The 20,781-nt window shown below is 37.0% G+C and overlaps 1 protein-coding gene across 49 annotated transcripts in view; it reads right to left on the bottom strand.

The window, feature by feature from the left end:
• Positions 1–20,781, bottom strand: part of MAP4K4 (mitogen-activated protein kinase kinase kinase kinase 4) — a 172,428-nt gene that overhangs the window by 39,505 nt on the left and 112,142 nt on the right. For 48 of the 49 annotated variants that reach the window (XM_079110750.1, XM_079110728.1, XM_079110762.1 and 45 more), the window contains exons 8-12: positions 20,519–20,573; positions 18,986–19,064; positions 15,382–15,557; positions 12,884–12,956; positions 11,190–11,400 (exon numbers count right to left, since the gene is read on the bottom strand). In XM_079110750.1, the coding sequence (XP_078966876.1) occupies positions 11,190–11,400; positions 12,884–12,956; positions 15,382–15,557; positions 18,986–19,064; positions 20,519–20,573 (594 nt within the window). The remainder of the gene's footprint in view (positions 1–11,189; positions 11,401–12,883; positions 12,957–15,381; positions 15,558–18,985; positions 19,065–20,518; positions 20,574–20,781) is intronic. The other variant, XM_079110742.1, reaches the window with a different exon arrangement.

Here is a 20,781-nt window from a genome sequence, read left to right on the forward strand (position 1 = left end):
TTTCCTTTATAAAAACTAGCTACAAGAAAATAAAACTATTTCCTCTTACCTTAGTACTCTATGAACAAGCTAGCACAGAAATCTGAAGGAAAGAAGTTCAAGAATCACATCCAAACTGCTTTCAGAGCTTTCCCCTTTTCAAAGTAAATCAAGTCAAGATGATTTATAGTTTTTACCTTTTTAACTTTTCTATACAGCAGAGAACTTGTCAAGACATCATTTACAATATATATGTATATAATAGCTAAGAATACAACCATTTTTCTAACTCTGATAACAAAAACCATTTTATTTTGCCAATTAGGAAAAATAACTATCTTTGCTTTAAATATGCTACTTATTTGCAATAGATATTCCTGGCTAGTCACGTTTTCCAAAGGAAAACATTTTTTGAACTTTGTTGTTAACTAAAATACATTGCAAATAAATCAAAAAGACTTTCGATATATTTGAAGCTGAAATACAAATAACTTCTCCTTCAAACTTATCGGTTTTAAAGCCTAAGTCATATAAGCATCTCCCCTGAAGGGGTAAGCCCAGGACTTTAATCCAGAGCAGTGAGTTGCTTCTACTCCCACCTTTGTGGCACTAGTGAAATTCTGAGCCACAACCACAGGCCAAGCTACAGCCAGTCCACAGTGCCTGTAGGTTCACAAGGGAGAAATGACTTGCTAGAACACACCAGGTCAAACACCTGGCAGACTAGGTAAGAAAGGTCCCACCTGTGTTTGTTTGGATGAAAGGGAAAAGAATCTATAATCACAACCAAGGTAGACAGGAAGCCACCCAAATGGAAATGAAAACAATTTCCTTTAAAGTCAGTCAGACAAAAGGAAAGAAAGGTGTGTGGGGGTGGCAAGTATCTACACCCTTAAAAAAACTCCCCATTAGCTTCAGAGAATTACAAAGCCAACCAAATTAATGTAAGACACAAAGAATCTATATTATGGACAGTTTTCAAATACACTGGGTTTTACAGCTTTTGGAAAAAGTAGCTGCAACAGGGTAAAGGCATTCTCTGAAAGCATTAGTCTGCACCACAGAATCCATGAGAATGCAAGGTTCTGTGGGAGTACCAGAGTCACCCAGGGATGGGCTCAGGTCCCGGTGGTGCTTCCATGGCACAAACCACTTCTACTCTGTGAACGCTAGCATCCTGACTTGTCTGGACAGAGGTATGTGTGGGGTGGTGTCTGTGCTAACAATCATCATGGCGTGGAGTGGCACACGGCATGTACTTTGGAAAACATCAGTTAGTGTTTAAGGCAGGAACATTTAAAAGCTGTTTCTCCTGAGCAGCAGTAGCAGGAAAATCACTCCTCTTTAGAGGACTCCAACTTTACCGTTCTTGGGTATTAGTCTTTTTTTTTTTTTTTTTTGGCGGTAGCTAGAGATTGAACCCAGGGCCTCATGCTTGCAAGGGAAGCACTCTACTGACTGAGCTATCTCCCCAGCCTCTAACTTTACCGTTCTTGCTCACCACTCTGGGGTGTGTGACTTGATGCAGTGAGATGAAAAAAGAGGAGGAGAGAAGATCTGAAATGAATCTGCATCAGTGGTCTCTATGTGAGCAAAACAACCACAAAAACCAAAACTGTATTTGGATTTTTAGCTCATTCTTTTAAAACTGACGTTTTGATGTTTTAGAATGTATATAATTAGTGAAACCATTTATTTAAGTAGATTCATCTCTGTCAGATGTACATGCTCTTTTTTTTTTTTTAATTAACTGACACCTGATCCAACTCTCCCAGGACTCTGCTCTAAACTACTCATGACCAAAGATACAGCCCATCAAAATCTTAGAGATGTGCTTACTGTCATTTCCATTTAGGTCACCAAAATTTCTTTTTTTTTTTTTTTTTTTTTTTTCTTTTTTTTGCAGGGGTGGGATGGGGTGGTTTTGAATCCCAGGGATTTAGGGGCAATTTATCACTTTACCACTGAGCTACATCCCCAGTCCCCCAAATTTTAAAAATTTTGAGACAGGGTCTCACTAAGTTGCTGAGGCTGGCCTCCAACTTGTGATCCTCCTGTCTTAGGTTCTCAAGCTGCTGGAATTACAGTCATCTACCATGCTCAGCTACTAAAAATTCTTAATATGAAAATAAACTTGTCCCTATTTCTGATGATGCCTCAGTTATTTACCAGCAAGGACTCCTCCACAAAAGAACAGGAGGAGGAAAAAAAAACCTTTTAAGTCCTAGATGCAGCCATGCTAACACCAGAAGAAATGACTGTTGTCTACCACACTCTGCTTGTCACACAGCTGGTAATAAAGATGTAGTGTGGCATACTAACCCTCTCAGTTAGAACTTCTACTATCCACTCATTCACCCAAGAGCGGTATGAGCTCAGCCCATACCCTTTTCCAAGATCCATTTTTCACCTTGCCTCTCCTTTTCCACTCTTGCCTGAACTGCTGCCACCTACTGTCCAGAAATCATGGGACACTGGCACATGCTCTCTGGTCAAATGGGTTTTGACTGTAAAATGACAGCATTCATTTCCTCACTGGACAGTTAAGTTCCTCCACTGTTAAAATGTATAGAATCCATTTTCTTGGTATTCTCAAGTGCATTAAGGAAAGGGCTCACATCTTAGTAGGAAATCTTGACTATATCCTCTAACTAAATGCTATTTGGAACCACCATTTGACCCAGTTATCCCACTTCTCAGTCTATATCCAAAGAACTTAAAAACAGCATACTACAGGGACACAGCCACATCAATGTTTATAGCAGCTCAACTCACAATAGCCAAGCTATGGAAACAACCTAGGTGTCCTTCAATAGATGAATGGATAAAGAAAATGTGGTACATACACAATGGAATACTATTCAGTCATAAAGAAGAACGAAATTTGGCATTTGCTGGTAAATTGATGGAACTGGAGAATATCACGCTTGGTAAGTGAAATAAGTCAATCCTAAAAAAACCAAAGGCTGAATGCTCTCTCTGATTTGTGGATGCTAACTCACAACATGGGAGGTTGGGAAGGGGAATAACAGCAATCCATTGGATTAGACAAAGGAAAATGTAGGAAGGGAGAGGAAGGGGAATAAGAAAGACAGTAGAATTAAACGGTCATAACTTTCCTAGCCTTGTATTTGAATACAAAACCAGGGTAACTCCACATCATGTACAACCACAAGAGTGGGATCCCAAAGAATACATTATACTTTATGTATGTATAATCTGCCGAGACATTCTACCATCATGTGTAACTAAAAAGAATTTTAAAAATAAATAAATGCTATTTAGAAGCAAATTTAGAATGCTCTTAACAAGTAACACAAATTATTTTTTTCATATTTGTGTTCTAAATTTTTTAGCAATATTAAGTAGAAACTAAATTTTTAAAAGTATTAAGTAGAAACTAAAATACTGAGACTATAAGGGTTATATCAAAAACAAGCTGTTCTATTTCCCTAACTCCAAATCCTTATTCCCAAAGGATAACCATTTTTGAAATTAAGATTTGCCCCCAGTATTTCTATCTTCCTTCTTTTCCCCCTTTCCACATTTTTTATTGGTGTGTTACAATCACATATAATGATGGGACTTATTACACATTTGTACATGTATGCACTATAACAATATAATTCGACCATTATCACTCCCCAGCCCCTCTTCTTTTTAAATAACACACATACGGAGCTATTTTAAAATAACTTTCTACCTTAGATACCATCTATTGACCTCTCTCAAAGATAATCTATTGCACTACCCCATTCATTCCATATTTCAAATTCAGTATGTCAATTTCTGATTAAATAAAAACCACATTCACGGCTATGCCATGTATGGCTAACTTTCTTTTTAATTTTTTTCAAGGAGTTACTAACTGCCTTTTTTTAATGTTTTTTGTTTGATTTTCATTGGGTCTATAACAAAATTATATAGTGTCTCGCACTAGTATAATACTTCTTTCAATATGGTTAAAGAATCAGGTTTTTTTTTTTTAAATCTTAGAGATCAATACTCTGCTTGTACACCAATCTACTCACTGTTCTTCAGAAATTCTACATTTCCGATCATCAACTTCCTGGGAATCCTTTTAAACTCTCCTGGATAGGATCCTCTGTTTCCTAGAACCCTTATGATCTTCTTATTTTGCTGGAACACATCCTCCAATAGCCTTGTGGGAAAGAGCGCAGAAGAGGTCAAGGCTGTGAAAACTCTCTGTCTCAACATCTTTATTTACTCTCATGATGTTCTGACAATTTTGGCTAAGGAAAAAATTTCTCCTCAGAATCTCAGAAGTACCATGTTATCTTTTAGTTTCTGGTCCTGGATACTCTGAGACCTTTCCAGTTCTCAACACTAGGTACAGGACCCCATTCCCACTCACTGCTTCCCCAGTGTGGCTTTCAGGACCCTCTTTTCATCCTCAGTTTCTGTGTGCCTTCACATGGTCCTTTTCTTCATCCATACACTATGTACACTGATGAAACTTTCAATCCAGAAACTGAATTCTAGAAAATTTTAATTACTTTTTGTACATTCTCCCTATCATATTCAATTCCTAGAATGTCTATTAAATGGAAGCTGGACTTCCTGTATTTTCTTTTGTTCTAATATTAATCAAATTTATCTCCCCTCCCTTTCTGAGAGTTTTAATTTTTAAAAACTGAAGAATTCTTTTTTATTTTTTGAATATTCTTATTTCATGAATACATCTTTTCTCTAAGGATAAATTTTCTATAAGTGCATATGTATAGTCATTAAATGTATCCTATTTTCTTTAAGTTCCTTTTGTATTTGTTTTGAATTTTTCATGACTTTCCTTAATGTCTGTAATCTTGGTTGTATACTCATATTTAAGATGATAAAATGCAAACTATAAGGGCTAATAGATGGACCCCCCCTCTGGTAACTACAATCATTTCACAGAAGCCTCATTTCATTATGAACGGCCAGTAAGCTCCAGAAAAGAATCTTCACAATATTCTGGGGATCCTCCCAATATCCTTCTGGGGTTGAAGAGACGGGGTGGGTGTTTTTTCATTTGTAGTACATGTGACTGTCAGCACCCTGGGGCCTGAGTGAGGTGAGCATGTTTGCATTCATGCTGATCAGTGTGTTCTCACTAAATGCCTTTGTGCTGTACATCTCTTGACATGCTCAGCTGTGCCTGGTTTCTCTATGCCGAGTCTCTGCTACTCACTTTCCCAGGGAGAATACATGGGACTGAGGTGGAGCACAATGGTCTGGCTGCACAGGTTGTGGAGGTCTAGCTGTCTTCTCTATGTATTCCCCCCACCTACTGCTTCCCACTTCTTACTTTCCAAGATTTGTAGTAAGAATCTTCCATGCACTAATTTCCACAATAAGGTCTCCTTTCTTTTTTAATCCCTGTTGTTTATGCTGTTTTTATTTTTTCAGTCATTTCAGAGTCATTTTTCTATGAGTTTCTGTTCCATTGTTTTTCAAAGTCAATATACTTAAATGTTTATTGAGTTAACTGAAACAATTAAAATGTTTATTCAAAAGACTATCTTTCTTTTTTTAAAAAAAAGGAAGCAAACAACATCTCAAAAACAAGAACAATCAATCTTAAAAAAAAAAAAAAAAATCTCATTTATCAACCAAAAGCTCCTAAAGGTCTTTTCTTCTTGAATTTCATGTGAAACTTTAAGGCCTTAGTAAATTGCTTGAAAGCAGGAATCATTTACCTTTTTTCCCCTGTTGTAAATCACCTTCACAAGAGGAATGCATTATTTTGTGGGGAGAAGTGGTTATGGGGCCACACATGCTAAGCAAATACTCTACAAAGGAGCTATACCCCTCAGTCTGTATATTACTTTTTTTTCTAATTAAATCTAACCCTCCCACTAAGCATATGACATCCAAAACAAAGACTGCTGTGATTTAGAGTAATAAAAGATTCAAGAATTCATCCAGAGATGAAATCCAATCAAATCCTAAAGTAATCTTTTCAAGATCACCAAGTAAGTACATAAAGGCCTGAACATTAACTGTCGCACTGGGTAATGCCTCATGCTTTAGCAACACACTCTTTATGTCTCAGGATATCATACAAAGTCCTTTGAAGTATTCTGAGTGGCTTCAGAATCAAATTAGAGTTTTCAAGCCCAAGAGTCCATTTTTCAAATGGAATAAATTTGAATGGGCCCTTTCTTTCTAGAGATACACACAGGACTAAGAATGACTGATTCATCCATTTGAAAACTATTTGCTAATTAAGTCCCAAGGGTATAGGAAAATGAATTAGAAGCAGGCCCTCTCTGCCAAGTCTCGTGGGTAAGTAAGTCACATACATTAGAAAAATTCATAAGGCAATATGGAAAGTTTCCCATTTCCCAAGATTAACCTACACAGGAAGTCCTGGCTAGGAAACCAAGTGGCTGACAAGACCGATGGACAAAGCAGATTATGGTTACTTACTCCTCTTTCCTCATTATCCTCTGATATTTGAAAGTGTAGACCAGACCAGGAGCAAAAATTTAAACCATCAATCATAAAGCCACTACAATGAGAACAGATGCTCCATTTCAGGGGGAAGGGCAGTCACATCAGGAGGTAGGCACAGTCAGGAACCATCAAGGTTAAAGAAAACCCATATTGGATCCATCTTAGTAATTATCACAAAAACCTAGTTTCTTGCATTAGAATCTCAAAACAGCCAAAATGAAACATATACCATCAACATCAATCCATACTGGTTTAACCATATACCTATAATTTTAAATAACAAAAACTTCGCAAATCTAATGAATACACCTTTTCAGATTATCCTAAGAATGACAAACATGTTATAATCCTGTAAAGCTTTTGCAAACTGATGTCATTATTATTTTCTTAAATCATTCTTTTTAAACAAAATCAAATAAATCGAAAAACTGAATGATGCTGTAAAGTGATTTCCAAATCTCTTAAATTATAAAGAGATTTTTCCTATTACTTAAATTTTCCCAAGCATGCCTGAGTAAATAAGTACTTTTCCAGCCATGCTTTAATTATTCAAGTTCCCTTTCTAGTTTGGTACTTAAAGTAATACTTTCATCCTGCAATTCTAAAAACTTTTGTAAGTCAAATTGATAATAATAAGGGCAATTTAAATATACTCCCCTGGATTTACTTGCTTTAATGAAAACTAGCAAACTTCAAAAATCAGGCTATTCTTCAGATTCAGCTATTTCTAAAGGGCTGAGGTCATGTCACTGTACACATATACTATCAATGCTTGAACTTTTTAATATACAAGTTCTGATGAAGCCATGGTGGATAAACTACTTGATTCTCTTCTCCCCAAAGACAACTCTTCCCCATCTTTAGACAACAAATACTATTTGCTGAATTAACCTAACATTTTGCAAAATTTAACTGCAAATATAACCAGCCACTTGACTAGGTGCCAAAAGAACATTTAAGAACTTTTAAAGAGGTTCTTAAAAACAAGAATTTGCAAAAACAGCTTGAGTCATTGACTTGACAGAAATCAAGGCATTGGCTGTAGGGTCACTGGCTGCCCAGTCGCTAGGAGTACTGCATATATCAAAGTTGGAACTGAAAAAGTAGCACTGTGCCAACATGTACTCCTGATGTTAGATGCTAATGATCTGTAAAACAAAGACCTTTCTGTAGGCAATGGAAAGAGAAGAAATGGTTTCTATTTCTTTAAAATGCTTGAAACTACTGGAAAGTCCTTGAGGTTAAGAAGTTCAAAGCCTTCCTTCTAAGATCTCAGAGTCAAGAAATATATTAACAAAAACAAGGTATGGAGTATTAATTTTTAGTGAGAAACACCTGTGTTTTGCTAGTGCTAAAACTTATAATTGATAGTAAACCCATTTCACAATTTTTTTTTCTCCTGTTTGCCTTGTTTTTAATTTCTCCCACTTTCACCAAACTATGATCTCAGAAATACACATACTTCATGTCCCCCTCACTTGAGGGAAGCAGACTCTCCAGAATCACAGTGACAACTGAGATTTCAGTGCTATACACTTTGCAAGGAAAGATCATAAAGGCATCTAAAAATACCCACAAAAAGGTTGTGAGGCAGGAAGACTTAAGTATCATACCAGCAATCTTCAGGAACAGAAAGGGTAAACAGCAGAAAAAGTGATCAACAAGTTAAAAAGTGAAGTTCCTCACTTGACTTCAGTGGCAAATATTTTAAGTCTTCAGAGTATACATGGCCTTCACCTCACAAGGATATGACTGAAATGGGATTGGAAAAAAATTTTTTAAAGGGTAAGATCTAGAAACATCAAATACAAAGTAAGCTTATCTTAACTCAGCTTGCTGATCAGGTTTTCTCTACAACACCATTCAATATTTTCTAGTAAACTTAAGACGACAAAGAAAACATGCTAACCAAATGTGTGTGTTTCATATATGTAAGAAGGAACAGGCGATAGGGACCAAATCTGACTCAATGAAAAAAGACACACAAAAAATTAGAGTAAAATAACAATGAAATAGACTTCATTTCTCCTGAAAAACAAATGAGTAACTATTAGATTGAGAGAAAGACTAGCATACAAACAATTTTTATTTAAAAAAAATTAGCCAGAGACAAAATTCCCTGTGAGCCAAAGGCATGATGATACTCTAAATATAGAAAGTAGTATTAGTAATGTTAAGACTTTTCCATGCAGGGAGATCATTATCCTGTGGGAATTCTGAATCTGTAAACAAAACATTTATGAGTGGGGTCCAGTGGAAAGACTCAGGGAGCATCATCAAACACATGGAGAGCTGTGAGGGATAGAGGGACAGCCAATGGGACTTTCAGAATGAACCTGGCTCTGTGAGCTCAGCAGTCTCCACTTTTCCTTGTAGGGCCATCCAAAACCATCAAAGAAAACTGAAATCAAAAATTTCACTTTCAGAAAAACTGGAAAACAGACTCCAAAATATTTGCAAGGGCTCTGAAAAGACAGCCGGCTAAACTAGGGAACCAAGGAGGAAGAAGCGGACACCAGCAGGGGCAGTCTCAAACAGCCCGGGAGCAGGGGGCTAATCTGAAAGGCACCTTCTGAAAGGTGCAAGAGCTATGAGGGCAGAGGAATGTGTGGGTGCAGGATAAACCCCCAGATCCAATGGGCCTGGTTTTGGTCAAGTGCACAGCTACACTGTGTTTCCCCTTAGCCTCAACCTCTGACTTTTTCTTTTCTTTTTTTGCCAGTCTGCTGACAGAAAGCTCTTATCTCCTTTCAGTTTTAGTTGGCATTTATCTCAAGAGTAAGACTGACTACCTACTTGGTCTGTAAAATAAACAATCTTTATTCTCCAAAGAGTTCTGTCTAAAACCTTAATGCCAACAAAGAACTCCAAACAATTTATGACTCAACTATTCCCATTATTCTAATACCCAGATCACCAAAAATCCAAATAAGTGGACTCTTTTCATGTTACTATTTCCGTTTTCAGTGCCCATCTCCACCTTTCCTGATTAAGAAAGAGGTACAAAGAGGTGACACTGAGTTTGAACTTTACTGAGATTCTAAAATTAAAGGGCTAACTGAAACGTGCCAAGTGCAAAACTCTTTTTTTAGCAGACAACTCTAACTCAATGACCGTAAAACTTCAGTTTATCACCTTGAACCATAACCTTCACTGCCTACTTCACACAAGGGCTGAATAATGGAAAATCCTCTCAATACTGACTGACTACATAAAGTCATTTTCAAGGTCTGTGCTATATATAGCTTTAACTGACCTGATCCTTCACATTTCGAGTTATACACCAACAAAGTAACCTGTGTGATCTGCTTAAGGAGAACCTAGCCCAGGGTCAGAAAGGACAGTGGAGAATATCATATAAAAGAAAGAACTAGAAACAGAGCCACAGTCTCAAATCTCAAGCATTCTAATATACTAAGTATAAATGGTCAAGGTATAACTTGAACAAACTTTCACACCCATCCAGAATTTGTTTTGTTCAAAAAACACCGAGAAAAGCCTACACAAAAATTTTAAAGGTTTGTAAATAAATTGCAAAAAGAGTTACATAAACACCAAGCTGATATAAAGGAAGGTATGGCCTATGTTTTCTTCTGAAAGCCCCGGCTAAACACTTCCAAGTTCCATAGTTAGAATGGTGCTGATTTTCTTAACAGGGGGCAAATTCTAATCAGTTTTCAGAATCTAGACTACAAACACACAAAATAAAATAAAGCCAAAATATATGGCTAGAAAACTTGGATAACAACGTGTTGGTACGTAAATTGAAATCTACTGGAAAATATCAATTCATGACTTTATTGGTTTTTGTTGAGTTCTTTTTCTGGAGAAGAAAGAAAGGTAGAATAATAAGATGTCTGAATTAAATGAAAAATGATTATGAGTAAGAAATTTGTGATTGTGAAATATACAGCAAAAGGAAGGAAAGAAAATCAAAAGATTCTTTTGACCAAGTAAAATACAGAGGAATGATATATTTCCATGAATTAAAAATAAAAATCTGGAGGTAAGTACATACCAATGTTGACAATATTAATGAATGAGCAGGTAGTATAAAAAGTCCTTCTACCTAACAGGACATACTAATCCCATGTTAAAATTCTGTATCCCTTACTCTTAAATATTCTGTATTCCTTAACTTCAATATATATAAAAATATACAGGAATAGTCAAGAGTCATTTTTTGTTTTTTAAGTTACTAGGGATGGAATCCCGGATCTCATGCATTTGAGACAAGCAAGCTACCACTGAGCTACATCCTCAACCTAAGAGTAGCTTTACTACTCCTTTAAGTTAAACTTTAAGTTAAGGCTTTTAGAGAAAAAGTGTTTTCATGTGAAAAATTCTTAAGTTTCAAAAAAATATAACCATACAAACTGGAATCCAGAGGCCAAGAGTAGAAAAGAAATCAGGTCGAGCCTGAGCAAGCCAACTTAACCACGATGGAAACACTGCACAAAGCTGATCTGACGCCACCTCTGGGACACCAGTGCTCTGTGTCTCACAATATGTTGATGAGTAACTGCAGGGCAGATCCTCTAAGATTTTACAAGGAAGGAAAACATATCTAAGACCTCAAGGAATGTGAAGGCCTGCCAGTCCAAGAACAAGCTTTCCTTTAGAAGTTCTCTGAATAGCTACACAGAGGATGGGTATTATCTCAGGGGGCTACAGACAATACTTCTTGGAGTGTCTGGCTACCAAGTGAATATGAAAGAGAAAAGACCAGTGTGGACATTTTCATTTGCTACCTCTTCTAGCCTCCGCCTCTGTTCTTTCTGCTGCTCGATTCGTTTCTGCCTCTCTGCCAGCAGCTGCCTTTTATACTCTTCCTGCTCCCGGAGCTGCTGCTCCTGCAATAGTTGCTGTCTCCGCAGAGCCTCAGAACGTTCCTTGTTCTCCTGCTGCAGTCTCAGGAAATCCCGACGCAGAGTAGACTCACCAGGCACGTTGACAATGGAACTGTAAGAGGAAGCATGGCTTTTAGTAGTGTGTGCACATCATCCTGACCTCTAGAAAACGTAGCAACACTGGTATCCTAATCCCTTTCTACACTCATTCCTTAATGGAGTCCCCAACTGACCCTAGGAGGTAAACTAATATGTTCATAGGAATGACTGTTAATAGTCCTATATCTTATTTTACCATTTAGGAACATCTTAAAAATTCTATCCTAGATGTTTGCTGGACAAGGTATTTCTCATATTAATCCAAACTCTGTAAAATAAAAGGTTAAAATCAACTTCTTCCACTTCACTGTTTTGCCCCTTGTTTTCCACCAGTAAACAAAAATATCAGAGCAGTCTTCTGTACTCACTGTTCCCTCATCTTTGTCTCATCAACCACCAAGTCCTGTTGTGTACTCCCTCTCACTTTCTTTGCATTCAGGCCACCAGCTGAGCCCGAGTGGGTCTCATGAATTAGCCTTTGCACAGGTACACTGACCAGCACCCTTCCGAGCTCTGTTTCTCCACTTCCACACTACCCAGAATAGCTCGGCTAACAAATCTCCTACAGTCGACTCTCTCGTGCTATCATTCCCCTATCACAAAACAAATTTTATTTCTCAGGAGATCAATTCACATTCCTCTGAACTTTTCAGTTTAGAATGGATTCAAATCTTTTCCTATAGTAAAAAGAAAAAGATATTATATTGTTTCTTTAACAAATTCTCTTCCTTAGACAAAATTCCATTCTCGAACACATGTTCCTGCAGGTATTTCAACATACCCTCTCACCCTTCTATTGTTCCATTCTCAGTCATGGATAATGGTGTCATGAATGGGTGTCAGGCAAAACACCACTGAAATCCAAAAATCCTTTACTCTTTGACTGATGTTCTTTGAGGTTCACCCTATCAATTTTAACTCCTCAGTCTTGTTTCATTGTACCTTGGGAAGCCAAAGATAAACCAAAACATGAGACCATAAAATGATCAGTGCAGAACACACCCTAATACAGGAAATCAAATTCTGGTGACCACATCTGTGGGAAGAGCACAAAAGGAGGGATGGGGGAGTTTTGAGAAAGGCTGCATCATTTTTCAATGCAGGTCATATTGGCCCTATAAGCAGGACAATTCACTGTGTGTAGGACTGATCTACCCAGTGTAAGGCCTTTATCATTTGTGCCTTCTGCCGCAATAAATAGCAGGGACAACCTCTCCTGTTCAAGTTCAAACACCACCAGCACAATTCCAAGTTACTGGGTAGGGAATAAAATGCAATCCTTGGTTTAAAAAAAAAAAAAAAAAAAAAAGAAAGAAAAACTACTGGGTAATAAGATGGAGGGGAGATGTTTACAGGAATCTGTTAAAAAACAAGAGAAAAATGGGAGCTACTGGGAACTTTCCAAGTAATTTAAGATTCCTTCCTATTACCCAGGAGCCTTCTGAAATTCTGGCGTCGGCACGCACAGTCTCTATGAATGGTGGCTGTGCCTTTACCTTGGCTCTCCTTCCTGTTCAGGCACTTCCTCCTCTTCTTCCTCACTACCGCTGTACTCGTACTCAGTTTCATCTATGAAGACAAGGACAAGATAAATGGAGAGTTCATATTCTAACACATGCCTACACGGGAAAGCATCTCCAAGAGCATATGGCAGAAGACATAAACAACATATTATTTATGAAAATCGGATGCAGGGAGGTAGGATGAGACACAAATTCCCTGAAAGGTGCCAATTCCCCTAAGTAGCCTTACTCCCTATGGAAAAACTGATTCTGTTGCATTCAAAATAAAAATCCTTGAAGGGTTTTGCTGAGAAGGGGTCCAGATGACACTAAATCAAAGTGATTCAAGAGCACCAGCAAATTCACACAAGTTTATTTTGATGCCAGAATTTGAAAGAAAAAGATTGAGTAACTGAAACTAACCAAAGCAACCAAGAAAAATTATTTGGTTATTTTTAAATACTGGGGATCCACTGAGAGTGCAGCAGAAAGAAAGGTTTGCTAAACGGACAAAACTGAAGCATTATGTAGGTACTTGCAGCCAAAAAAAAAAAAAAAAAAAAAAAAAATCGAATAGCCCATAATTTATAAAGGACTAAACCAGAGAAAAATGAATGAAACAACATAGCAAATGAATGGGGAAAAAAGCTGCTCTACTTAGACTAGACTGTAATCAAAAGTTTCAACATGAATAACTCATTTTCACTTCCACAAGTTTTATCCCATTGTCCCCAAAGTTATAGGCCATTTTATTGGTCCCATTACAAATGTCAGTATCTAACTTTCAGTGAGCCATATCACTCCATTTTTGGAGTGATATTTTTGGAGCAATCAAAACCAGACAGGATGAAGAGAAATTAAAGTCTACTCACAAATTTAAAAAATACATTTGTGCTTTTTGTCAGAGATATACAAGATGAGAACTCAGTTTCCTAGTGAGAAAGGCCTAAGGCCTAAGAACTTAAAATATGGTTTAAGACAAATTCACCAATCTGTACATATGACATTAGTTCATGTCTATTCTGGACAAAGTTACATAATTTTAATGGACTGATAGATGCATGCCTCCTCTAAGGAAAATTCCAACCTAAATAATCACTCACTAAAATCTTATAAATAAGTACTTCATAATTTTTAAAATTCTGTACTATAAATGAGTAATTACGGTTAAGAAGCTGAGAGTATGTGTAAGGTGAATGTGAAGAGAAAATAAGCTGCTGTAACTTGAAGTTAAGGAAAAAAGGTAAGGTGCTCTACTGTTTACATCTGCAAAATGTGAACAATGATGAATACCTGAGGTGATCTGAACTAAGTACTTACCAAAGTAAGTACTTAGTTAACACCTGGTACACTGCAAGAATATTAGCTGTATGATTAAGTAATAGGAAAGTCATCCAATATACAAATAATATTTGCCACAAATAGGGCTACTCTGTCAACTAAGAGTTTAAAAAAAAAAAAAAAAAGACTTGTTTTCAACCTTTAGTTTACTTTACTACAATCACATAGCTCTATATACAAAGCTTAATTACTTTTATGACTGCATACATCAGAGGGAAAAAAGAAGACCAATCACAGCTTCACTATGAATATCTAAGTTGTCCAAGACTCAAAAGAACATGCAAAAAGCTCCACAGAGGCCTCCAGGACGACTCTGACCAACCCCCTCTCTTTCGGCAATGCTGGGAACTGAAGCCCAGGATCTCATGCATGCTAGGCAAGGCACTGAACTATGCACCCAGCCCTGACTAACTTGGACTTGCTCTTTTTAGTTTCTTCTTTGACCTTGTACTGTATTAAAAAAAAAAAAAAAAAAAAAAAAAACCCAAAACAAAAACCATTCATGGAATGCTGTTCTGTGACATTAGTGTAAAGTCATTATGAGCCCGTGAACACAGTGGATCAGTGAAGACAGTGGGGTGGGTGAGGCACATACTGCACCTTGCTGGACAGAAGGAAAATGGGGCACTCCAGGCACAGTACGTTTACACAAAGAAAACAAAGATGCTGGGAGAGAAGGGAACCCTCATTAACTCACATAACAGCATGCTTGTGTTATGGAGAAATAAGAGAAAAGTGAACCATGCTTACGCATGCCACCTGTAGCAGAGTAAAGCAGCAGGAAACGCTGGTTCCTGAGCAGGAGAACAATACGAGAACCACACTGTCATGATGATGGTCCAAAATCCCAAGTGAAGGAGACCATAAGAACAACCAATATGAAATAAAATGAGACGTGCCAAAGATGTACTCTCAAGGAGAGACATCCATTCCACTGTGCTGACCCACCACAATGCCCATCAAACTGGTATCAGCATGGGACACACTACACAGCTCTGGCTCCCAGACCCTAGGCCAGATCACTGAACTGCACAGCAGAGACAAACTAGCCAAGCACTGGCCAAGTGAGAACCACCTCACAGCTAGGAAAGAAATGACAAGAACCTAAAAAGAAAAATTTTAAATGATAAAAATAAAAACAGATTTAATACCTTTTTCTCCTCTCTTCTTTCTCGTTCGGTCTATGTGATCCTTAAGTTGGATTCTAACTTGCCTTTCATTTGGCTGATCCCTTATAAAAGGATGTTTCAAAAGCTGCTCTGTGGAGGGCCTCTGCATGTAATTCTTCACTAGGCATCCTTCTATAAAACTAAAAAATTTCTTTGACCTGTTAAGAGGAAGTGAAAAATGTCATCAAATTTCTACCACAAAGAGCAAAATTCCAAAATACCAGTAACTTATAAACCTGAAAGCAAAGAGTTTCACAGTGAATATTCACAGGAACAATACAAGAATGTAAACAGGAACTCTGGTTATTGGTGATCAGGAGCATTAATGTAAAAGATTATACCATATCACTTATAACACACTACAAAGTGTTGTGAAGGAAGTTGGGTTTAAATGAACTGGAATTAAATCTAATGTTGCTCACTGATCACTTAACCAAGGGGTTGGAGAAACAGGAATAGGAGGAGGTCTTTGCTAACATGAAGGCAAACACAGGACAGATAACCTACAACCTAGAAGATGAGGGCAGGCAGACACAGGGGCAAAGCAGCTTGTCACAAAATGTTGGGATTCTTTAACCTGCTCATTGGACACTTCAATCAGATTTCATTTGGCTGCTCAATCAGTCCTCAATGCTTAATATACAGAGGTAGGAATGACACTTTTGAGAGGGCAATGACTTTGCCATCTACACTGCATTACAAGCCACTTTTAGCTTGACCTTATTCTCCTCTTATTCACAAGGTCCCCCCAGCCCTGTCCTTAACTTAGATACTCTCACCCACTCTGTTTTGAGACACGGCTCTGAGATCATCTCTTTTGGTAAGTCTTTCCTGGCAACATTTCACCCCACACATTCCAAGATGGGAGACTTTCCTCTAGGGTTATCTGCACTTGATATACTACACACTTTTATGTTTCTGTTTCCTCTACTAATCTGAAATAGTATGGGTCAGGAACAGTTCTCATTTGTTTGACTTACTAGCAACACTCTAAGCATGGTATACCACAAAAGGTATGTAATAAATTTTTGTTGAATGAATGAGAATACTGTCTTTAGAAATGTAACTTAAAAAATTAATTCAGTACTTCATTGCTTTCAATAATCACTTCAATTATCTTTTATTTCCAGTCAAACTTATTATTTTTTCAATTCAACAAATATTTATATATGTATTTGCTTTTTAATAAACTTTATAAGAAATGTACATAGAAAACAGAAAATTTAGGTATGCCCAATAGCAGATGTATAATCAAACTTAGAGAAGATAAAAAGCAAAACTACTATAGTGGGTTAGACATCAAGAAAAAGTAGATGTTTGATATTTCAAAGATGAGAGAGAAAAGACAGAATGAAGGAACAATATGAACAAAGGAATAAAAATATCAGAGTCAGAAGTCATTTTCTGAGGTTATAATGAAAGTGGAGAAGAAATATGTTAGAATTAGCTCAGGGAAAGGCTTCAATGTCAAAGAAGGTGTTCTGTAGTTAATGAGAAACATGGGAAATCTAGAAAATACTACAAAATGGAATGCTCTAACTCAGAGACTCCTAACCCTTGCTGCCTTCAGGAATCATTTCAAGGAATTTACTGAAGATACAAATACATGAATCATTCCCCAGACCAAACACTGGAGCCCAGAATGAAAAAACTCCAAAGGGATTTTTGTGTACAGTTACCAACATTCAAGAATCAACCACTTAAAATATTTTCTTTAAAATCAACAATCAGATTCTGCTTAAAGAGAGGTTACCAATCATCTTTTTATCACCATTTCTCCAGAAACAGTATATGTGGTAGACATGAAGATGGCAGTCACAAAAAAGGAAGGACATAAATGTCTGTTATCCTCTAGACCCTTTAGAATACTTGGGTAAAAGGAGAACAGTGTTGTGAATGGATGAACATGGAAGTCTGGTGTAAGAGAAGAATCCAGAAAGCACCTACCACCACTACCACGGTATTTTTACATCATTGTACGTTGTACACATAGTACACAAAGCTTCAAGTAATGCATAGAATAATCAGAGTGTGAGGTTCCCCAAGACAGAGCATTAATTTAGTAATCCTCACAGTAGAGACTCTCTTAAATAAAATTTGACATGGAAAAAAATAAACAAGGATCACTTGGTTTAGCATGAGCTAGACAAAGTATTACTCCAGCGCCACAGCTTACTCCTGGGTGATATCCACTATACATATTTGGCATCCCTGGAGCTGTTTGCCCATCATGCCAAAAGTTATATCTTACTACAGTGGACCAATCAAACTAAGATCTTTGCAACTGGGTGGCCTTTAAACAACCTCTCTAAAAACTGGTAAATGGAATTAGATGACCTCAGTTATCTGGAATCCAATGAATGCAGTTAAAGATACTGCATAAAGAATGAGAAAAATCCAGCTAGACTAAAGGTGGAGAAGTACAAGTGAAATGTAGGGGGGCTCGGAAAGTGAGAAAAGGACAAAGCATGAAGGTGAAAAATGTTGGGGTGAAAAATGTATGTATGTGTCTACACCCCAGAGGGAAAAGGAAAACTACAAAACATCAGAAAATGAGCAATCAAGAGCAGAGCAGACAGCAACAGCTGAAAGACCAAACCCTGAATGGAAGAGTCAACAATGAGACTTTATGCATATTTCACAAGACAAAAACCTAAGGGAAAAAAAAACATTAACTGTAAAAATATAAGTATAGTTTTAAAAAGAAGAAAGAAGGTTGGGCGGTGAGGGGCACCAACAGAGCACAGGAAGTAGGCATCAATAAAGATAGACAAGCACAAGAAAACAGAAAGGAAAACAGAAAGGAGGAAAGGCCCACATATATGCATGAGGAGCTTGAGTGCAGATAAGACCTGCTAGGAAAAGACTCAAGGAAAAAAGTTCAGGAGGGGACAAGTGACGAAATCCTCAGGCACCAAAAAAAAAAAAAAAAAAAAAAATCCAGGCCCCTTCCCTTGAAGATTTTAAAATCCACCCAAACACATGCTCCCACAATACTGAAATTCTAAAAGCTTTCCTCAGGGAAGGCTGTCATCAGAGCCCTTCCAGAGATATCAGTGTCTGGTCTGACATATGTAGGAAAGCAGCAAGAAGGGAAGGTGGCTGCCCAAGCAAAAGGGTCCATTCTTTTACTATGTTCTTCTGCAGTGAAAGTGAGCATACCTAATATACACTCAATAACAACAATGGTGATTGTAGTAAATTCCTTCATTAATTTTAAAATCCTATTTCATCTGAGAGATTTCAAGTCAACATAGCTTTGCTTTTTTAATGGAAAGATGTTTAGAAGTATACTGTACTTAAAAGTAAGTTTAAATATTAAAAAGAAACTTTTCTTTAACCATGTCATGATGTTTCACATGATTACTTGTCACTATTCTGTAACTTAAAGAGAATTTATCAAGGAAAAAAAGAACTAAAAAAATTAATATATGTTTAAATTGGTGTCTGGCGTTTGTAATGGTTGAAATTAGAATGGCCAAAATTTTACCTCCAAAGAAAGCAAAACCAAAAAGAAACAATGCAATTTTTAAAAAGAAAGAAAAGGAAAAGAACAACAACAGCAAAAAATCCATACATAGCTTACCATTTTTTTGACTTCAGCCGGGGAGGAGGGTTTCTGGGAATGAGAAACAGTGCTCTCATTGGATGCATGTCACAGAGAGCTGGGGAGAGGAGATGGTTGTGTCAGTATGGCACTTATTTGACTCATTCTTGATTTCTAGGGCTCATTCATAAGTATCATCAAATGCTCTGTTCCAATTGTCCAACTAACAGGCTTCATGTCAAGCTGTCTTGACACCTAGCTAGGAACTCTGGGCATACCTTGAATTTCTCACTTAAAAATACAAACTATAAGAAGGACAAGATCAACAAGAAGAATGCACACTTTCAAATAGACATTGGACAGTTCTTATGAATCAAAGATAAATATTAATTCAAAGTCTTAAAAGAGAGGACACAAGTTTTTAAGCCATCCATAAGATTACAATGAAAATGGTTATATTTTCACAGGGTTGTTCTAATAAGGATTAAATAAGGCACTGCTTGTGAATACACCTTGCGAAGGCCTTCACACTATGCCTGGAACAGAGTAAGTATAGTTAAGCCCTTCAGAGATGTTGCTGTTTGCTGTTATAGCTTAGTATTACTATACGAAGAGAGAGAGAAAATATGGAAGTAAAATGGAGTTAACTCTGTGCTACTCCTACCTCTACTGTCATTCATTCCAATAAAGATGGTCGGCACACATGTATGCATTAAAGTCACCATAGGTAATGTGCATTTTTCATGTGTTTATTTACCTTCGAGAGATTCTTACAAGGCAACTGGGAATGTGGGGTGGAGAAGCAGACAATAGTACACCCATTGTGAAAGAAAATTGAGACTAATGATCAAGCAATACTTCCCTGTTCCAATTCCTTAGAAAGAAACATGAGGAACATCTGGTATTCAAGGCAGACATCCATTTCTGTATTGCAAACTAATTTTTTGTGGTCAATAATTTATTTCATTCATTCAACAAATATTTATTTAGCAACTATGTACCAGGCACTTATACTGTCTTTCCCTTTTAGGAAAACCAGCAGAAAATGTGGATTTTTCCTTTTTTTATTTTTTTTTCCTGTTATTCCAGTCCAACCCTGATCAAAACTCTCCATTTTATGAAGTTTTCATTGATTTAATTCAAGGAAAAGCAAATACTGTCACAAAGTTTCATGAATAATAATAAAAAAATCTATAAATAAAAATAATGCCTCCATTTGTTAAGTCAAACTTAATACTAAAATTTCATGTATCAGGACCAGTTTCACTGAACATTAACTTTAAAATACAAAACCAAAAATTACCACTTATTGATCTGATCTCAACATACTTTCAGCTTACACAGGTGAACTCTACTTAAATAAAAGAAAGTACATCCTACAGATCTGAGAGAGATCTCTAAAAGGGTTGTCAAGAATTTCTTTTACATCTAAAACTATAATGCTCACAAACATTACTTCACCTATATGCCCCCACCAAGAATCACTTTATATATGGACCTACTCTTTGAAGTCTGGGGACTGGTTTAGGTTACACATTACAAATGGGCTAAAAAGTAAAGAAGATTACTTACGGGGAGCACCTTCTGCCATCTCAATGGCTGTAATGCCACAAGACCAAAGGTCACTCTGCAAAAATAAAACAGTATGCCATGGACACCACATTAGCTACAAAGCCATTAACTCACTTATATTCTGACTATTCACACAACTGAAATGAAGGTTTTCTTTCCAGTGTACAAAATGAACAGAAGCTTGCCAGGATGTTAAAATCACAAACACAGTTACAGAAACATGTTACAAGTGGGTGAAAGATGATAACTAAAATAATAAAGAT

Source organism: Sciurus vulgaris, assembly GCF_902686455.1.
Source record: "Sciurus vulgaris genome assembly, chromosome: 14".
Lineage (NCBI taxonomy): Eukaryota > Metazoa > Chordata > Mammalia > Rodentia > Sciuridae > Sciurus > Sciurus vulgaris.